The sequence below is a fragment of the Ruditapes philippinarum genome, unplaced genomic scaffold (assembly GCF_026571515.1).
Source record: "Ruditapes philippinarum isolate M1 unplaced genomic scaffold, ASM2657151v2 ctg8237_1_1_1_1, whole genome shotgun sequence".
NCBI lineage: Eukaryota > Metazoa > Mollusca > Bivalvia > Venerida > Veneridae > Ruditapes > Ruditapes philippinarum.
In genome coordinates, this window is record NW_026858482.1 from 38,125 (window position 1) to 45,266 (window position 7,142).

A 7,142-nucleotide genomic window follows, 5' to 3' on the forward strand; every position below is an offset into this window, starting at 1 on the left:
ATGTAGAAAGTAAAGCAAAGGCTGAACTTGATAAAAATTGTAATTCAGAAAAAACTAGCAATGGCTGAAGCACAAATTGATGTTTTTGAAACACATGGGGAACTTACTGATGAGGGCATTCATAAAATAAGTGATCCACAGCAAAAATTAACAATTCCAAGTTACCCAGACTATACTGAGAACTATGTTAATACTCATATGGATATTTGGCATAATTCTAATCAAAATATGGTGACAAAGGGTGTTATTTCAGATGTTAAACCTCAGATACAGTCTCCCCCTGTAATTTCTAATGTATTTTCTTCTAATCCTCAGCCAATACTAGGTACATCTGTACAACAAGAATTTTCTGTGAATCCTAGTACATTTTGGTAACAATGTTCCAGGTCTTGAATGTTCTAACTTGCAGGCAGGAACTAATGAGAATGTTACTCAACAAGAGCTTTTAAAACTCGCCCAGTCTTTAACTGATCAGCTTATCTTAAGTCGTTTGCCCCCTCCAGAACCAAGTGTATTTGATGGTGATCCTTTAAAATATTCTGGTTGGAAGGCTGCTTTCCAAACCTTAATTGAGAAAAGGCAAATTCCCCCTTCTGAAAAAATCCATTACTTACAAAAGTACCTTAGTGCCTCTGTTAGAGAAGTTGTTGCCAATTTCTTTTTGCTTTCATCGAAGATGCCTATGCAGATGCAAAGGCATTACTAGAACAGCGTTTTGGTGATCCCTTTTGTAGTTGCCAATGCTTTTCGTGATAAGCTAGAAAAATGGCCTAGAATTCAGTCTCGCGATGGTCTAAGTATAAGGCGCTTTTCAGTCTTCTTGACTCAGTGTCATACTGCTATGGGTAGTGTAGGTTATCTTGGTGTTTTAGATGATGAGCGGGAAAATAGGAAAATGTTGTCGAAGCTTCCCGAGTGGGTTGTTAACAAAAGGCACAGGTTGGCAGTTCAGTGGAAAGAAGAACACAGGATGTTCCCACCATTTCGTGAATTTATGCTTCTTATAAGTAAAGAGGCAAAAATAGCTTGTGACCCGGTTACTTCGAGGTTGATCGAGATCAGTTCAGTACAGAGAAATCTAAGTCTGATAGAAGATGGCCAGTAAGGTCTAGTGCATTCTTCTCAGAAGGCAAAGAAAGTACTAAAAATAGTATAGTAGGTGCACAAAGACAAAAAAGGGAATGTGTTATTTGTGGTAAGGGTCATGATATTAATGTCTGTAGAGATTTCTTGCTGAAATCAGTTAAGGAAAGAAAGTCTTTGTCTCGGGAGAAGGGGTTATGTTTTGGGTGTTTACATCGGGGACATGTTGCAAAGACATGTAGATATAAGAAAGGGGTTGGTGAATTTGTAAAAAAATGATCATACGTTTTCTGGGGGAAATTTTAGAAAATGGGAACTGGGCTAAACAATTTTGGGGAAGTTTCCTTTGAAATTTACAAACCAAAAGGAAAACGGGAATTAGTATTTTTTTTGGGTCCTCAACTGGTCAGGCAAAAGAGCCCCATGAATTTTCCGGGTATATTTTCTCTTTGAAGTTTTTTCCCAAATAAGGGAAAAAAACATTTAAATGCATTTTAGATTCACAATCTGACCCCAACTTTGCCCTTTGGGCAGAACTTCCCAAACCCTTTTGGGAATATCTGGTGTTCAAGTTAATCTGTTGCTTTCTACGATGTATGCAGAAAATAAATTAGTGGAAAGTCAAAGAATTAAAGGTTTGCGAGTAAGAGGCTATCAGCAGACAGAGTTATTGTCTCTTCCAAATACATACACTAGGCAAATAATGCCTGCAAACAGGTCACATATCCCCACACCAGATATGGCTAGAAACTGGCCATTCTTGAATTCTATTGCTGACAAAATTGCACCCTTACAGAATTGTGAAATAGGGTTACTTATTGGCTACAATTTTCCTCGTGCTCTCCTGCCTCGGGATGTTGTCTCATCTGACTTAGGTGGTCCATTTGCGTTGCGAACAGATCTTGGTTGGAGTATTGAAGGTATCGTGGATAATGCTGATTATCTTAGTGATTGGGTTGACCCAGTAGGTGTAAGTTCATAGAGTAGTAGTTTGCGAGGTAGGTCAAATTTTGTCAGGGAATGATAGTGACTTAAGTAGGTAGATAGAGTTTTTTGGTATTCTTTCAAGAATAAAGGTTAAAGAGGTAATTAACCCAAAGTCTGATATTGTTAGAATGATTTGAACTAGAATTCAGTGAAAGAATAACTCATGATGTACAATGTCGTTTTGAAGGGGACAAGAAGGGTTCCTTTGAAATCTTCTTAAAGTTAGGTGTTAAAAACAGAACGAAGATGGTCCAATTCATTATGAAATGCCGTTGCCTTTAAAAAGATAAAAGGAAGTTAACTACCCGATAACAAGAACTTAGCTGTTTATCGTTTAAACCACTTAAAAACGTCGGTTTTGCAGAGTGACGAGCCAGTTCTGTAGTCATTATTGTTTTTTTATCAAGACCAATGATTAAACAAGGGTTATTTCAAGAAGGTCCCTGCTAGAAGTCTTGATTCTTACAAAAAGGTAGTATGGTATATACCGTTCATCATGTGTTTACCAATCCCAAAAAACCCAGAGGAAAATAAGATTGTGTTTGGACTGTAGTGCTCAGGTTTAAGGGCAAGTCTTTAAAATAACTGTCTATTTACAAGGGCCCTGATCTTTCCCAATTTGCAACTGAAATCGGCGTTCTTTGTAGGATTTCGGAAAGAAACAGGGGTTTCGCAGTGATTCTGGCATTAAGCAAATTTTTTTTTCAATTTTAGAGTTAAGGGCCCCAGATCACGAGATTTGTTTGCGATTCCCTTTGGTGGGAAAATGGCGAGTTTATAGCCATTGCTTTACCGCATTGTGTGCATCTTTTTGGTGCGGCCTCTTCACCCTGGTTGTGCTAATTTTTGGACTTGAAGCAGATTGCTTTCAGATTACGGAAGGGGAATTTGGTTCTGACATAGCAAATTTTGTAAGGCGCGGACTTTTATGTAGATGATGGTGTTAACCATCATTGCCTTCAGACAAGGAAGCTATGAGTCGTAATTAAGTAGATGCACTGAAATGTTAAAAAAAGGGTGGACTCCGATTACATTAAGTTCCTCTTTAATTTTTCTAAAAGTCTTCTTTTTTTTTTTTTATGCAGCATTGTTGCTCCTGAAACAGAGCCAAAGGGTTTACAGATATTATCTTCTGACTGGTAATCTTCCTTTAAGAAAGGGCACTGGGGGTTCATGGTGTATAGAGTCTGATTGTTTCCAGTTCCGCCATTAAACATTGTAAATAAACCTTTTACAAGGCGTGGCATTTTAGCAAACTGTAAATTCTGTTTATGACTCCCCTTTAGGATTTATCAGTCCTGTTGGGTGTTCAGTGCGAAAAAACAAAATCCTTCAGAGCCTTTGTTCAAGTTTCAAGTAAGGGGATAGTCCAAACCAGCCCATTTTAAAGATCTAAGGGGGAACGATGGAGGCCTAAACTTGGGGGTTTAAAAAAATTTAGAATTTAAAAAAAGGTTTGTTTTAAAACCTAAAATTTTTTGGTACTTTTTATTTTGGGGACAAAAAATTTTACCCACTTTTCAGATGCTTGTGTTACATGGCTAGGGCCATTGTTCCTTTTTAAAGGGACTAGTTAATGACAAACAACCCAAATAGAAAATGGTTTCTTGTAAACCAATCTAGGGGTTTCTCCTTTAAAGATTATTACTATTCCCAGACTTGAGTTGACTACTGCTGTTGTATCTGTTAAGGTGAGTAGCTTGTTACAACAAGAACTAGACTTGAACAATGCTGTAAATTACTACTGGACAGATAGTAAAGTTGTTTTGGGTTATATAGCAAATGATTCTCGTCGTTTTCATGTATATGTAGCTAATCGTGTGCAGCAAATCCATAATCACTCTGATGTTTCTAAATGGAACTATGTGAATACGAAAGAGAATCCGGCAGACATGGCATCTCGAGGTGTTTCTGTATCGTCCCTTGTAAACAGTGCTACTTGGTTCTCTGGTCCTGAATTTCTTTGGCAGTCAGAAATACTGCCATCTAGTGAGAACATACCTAAGCTTTCAGATGACGATTGCGAATTGCGGAAAGTTCAGGTCTTTAACACAAGTTCTGACGTGGTTAGTTGTTATCAGATATGTGAGAACATGCAATATTTTTCTGATTGGGTTCGTTTAAAAAGGGCCATAGCACTTTGCATCAAGTATATCAAAATTCTAAGACAGCTTGTGAACAAAAACAGTGAGCTCATGAACAATAATTGTAATGAGGGTATCTCAAACCAACATGACAAAACTATTCATACAGTAAGTCAGCTTGTTGAAGCAGAACATTTGATTATTAAGTCTGTTCAAGCAAAAGCCTTCACTGAAGAGCTAAATTTGCTGAAGGGTAGAAGCAGTGCACATATTGTTGATAGACAAGCTGTTAAAGGTCAAAAACTATTTCTTAAGAGTAATTCGAGTCTTTATCGCTTGGATCCCTTTATTGACACTGATGGTATTCTTCGTGTAGGTGGTAGACTAAAAAATGCAGAAATGGTTACTGGATTGAAACATCCAATAATATTACCAAAAGCAAGTCATGTTACAGAATTAGTTATAAGACACTGTCATTTACGTGTTAATCATCAAGGGCGTGGAATGACAAGTAATGAGATTAGGTCTAATGGCTTTTGGATTGTTGGACTTAGTTCAGCTGTTTATAGTTTCATCAGTCGTTGTGTAACTTGTCGTAGGTTACGAGGTGGTAATCAAGTGCAAAAGATGGCAGATTTGCCTGAGGATAGGTTAGAACCTTCACCTCCCTTTACGTACAGTGGAGTTGACTATTTGGGCCGTGGTTAATAAAAGAGGATCGAAAAGAATTAAAACGTTATGGTGTGGTTTTTACTTGCTTGTGTTGTCGTGCTGTTCATTTAGAAACAGCTAACTCTTTAACAACCGACTCATTTATTAATGCTTTGCGCAGATTTTTAGCTGTACGTGGTCCATTTAGAGTGTTAAGGTCAGATAAGGGAACAAATTTTGTAGGTGCTGAACGTGAATTAGCTAATGCTTTGTCTGAAATGGATATTTCACAAGTTCATAGGTTTTTGCAAAAGGAAGGTTGTGATTTTATAGAGTTTAAAATGAATGTTCCAAATGCTAGTAACATGGGTGGTGTTTGGGAACGTCAGATACGTTCTGTTAGAAGTATACTGTCATCATTATTGTATCATCACGGCGCTCAGCTTGATGATGAAAGTCTGCGTACATTCATGTGTGAGACGGCGGCGATTAATAACAGCCGCCCACTTTCACCTCAAAATTTGAATGATCCTTGATCTTCAGAACCTCTTAAACCAAATCATTTACTTACCATGAAATCAAAAATACTGTTGCCACCTCCTGGTAAATTTTTGAAGACTGACTTGTATTCAAGAAAGCGATGGAGACGTATTCAGTATTTAGCTAACGAAGTTTGGTGCAGATGGCGCAAGGAATATCTGCAAACCCTTCAAATTCGTAATAAGTGGGTTGTTCCAAAGCGCAATTGTTGTGTAGGTGATGTCGTACTTATTATAGATGACAATTAACCAAGATGTCAGTGGCGTATGGACAGAATTATTGAATTGTGCCCTGAATCAGATGGTCTAGTTCGTAAGGTTGGACTGTATGTTGGTACTTCAGAATTAAATAGTGAAGGGAAACGTGAGACACTGTCATATTTGGATAGGCCAGTAAACAAGTTAATTGTACTTTGTGAAAATATGTGATTCTCCGTCGAGGAGCCGTTTACTTTGTAGCTAAAATAAAAGGGGGGGGGGAGTGATTTCAGTTTGTTTGCTACTCTGTATGTATTTTATTTTTTGCGATACTTTACGATAATTTTTGCAGATTAAATTTTTGCAATTTTGCTGATACAATAAGCAATTTTTGTGAGTTTGATTTTCATATATTTTCTGATGCTGTAAACTAAGCAATTTTTGCGGCTTTAATTTTTGAGAATTGGCCAAAACCGTAAAGTAATTTTGCGAGCTTGGTTTTTGCGTATTTGTATTGACTTGTTATATAAAATAATCTGCGTCAGCTTAGAGTTCTATGTCTATTTAGGATTAATTTAGACTATTTTGCGAAAGCTGTTTTTTAGTATTTTGCGTAATCCTTTTTTAAAAATAAGATTTCTTATTTTTAGGGAGCCATGTTACGGTATCTGTACGGCATCTGTTCGAATTATATACTTGTTTAAGTATTTGCAGAGTTACTTCCCCTTTACTGTTTCCGCCATGATTAGATATTTTCTTGGGCGAATTTGTCGTAATTTTTAATTTTAAATAAATTACTGCGATCGACAAATATTGGGAAATGGAGAGGCAAGGAGGTAAATAAATAACGGATTGCTGTTTTCTGCTATTTTAATTACGATGGCAATGCCAAATAATCCGGATGTAAACAGATGTATTTTATTGCATTTTTTCGATTGTTCTCAATAGCCGCCATTTTAAGGCATGATTTAAAAGGCAATCGTATGTTGCAATCATATGTTTTGACTTTAAACTTTTAAATTGTAATTATTTGTTTTGATTTATTTCAGTTTTCACGGAGACTGTTGGACACAATTAAATATTATTCAATCAACAAGTCTTTTGTTTGTTGCCCTTGCAATTCTCCACCACCACCAATTTCTGCGAAAACTACAACACAGTTGTTGTAATAAAGAATAACTTTAAAAAAAGAAAATATATCTGTAAATTCAAGAACAAGCTTAAAGTATTTGCTTTGTGATATGTTTCATGTTATCTGTAAATCTTGAATATTGTTCTGAATATTTTAAATATGACAACATGTTTGTGAAAAAATTAAAATACTGATTGAATACACATAACCAGGTCAACAATGTAGGACTATCCTACATGTATCCATTCTAGGATACTTATGGTTATCAAATTATACAATTCGTTATGGTTTTTGGTATATATTTTATTTTTCTTGCATATCACTCAGGATTATTTACTGTTAACACCGTTGCTAGAAAAACATGTCTTATAACCCATTCTCATGTAAGACCTTTTTGTTGTGTACTTTAAATGAAGTGATTCCCGTATGTTTTTTATGAATAAATTGCTTTCTTAAGATGACATTATT

General features: G+C 36.2%; 1 protein-coding gene across 1 annotated transcript; it reads left to right on the forward strand.

Annotated features, from left to right (window-relative positions):
- Positions 1-3,784: 3,784 nt before the first annotated feature.
- Positions 3,785-6,714, forward strand: LOC132753294 (uncharacterized). The gene is made up of 2 exons (XM_060743749.1): positions 3,785-6,378; positions 6,592-6,714. The coding sequence occupies exon 1, from the start codon at positions 3,963-3,965 to the stop codon at positions 4,860-4,862; it is 900 nt and encodes a 299-aa protein (XP_060599732.1). The 5' UTR covers positions 3,785-3,962; the 3' UTR covers positions 4,863-6,378; positions 6,592-6,714.
- Positions 6,715-7,142: the final 428 nt, after the last annotated feature.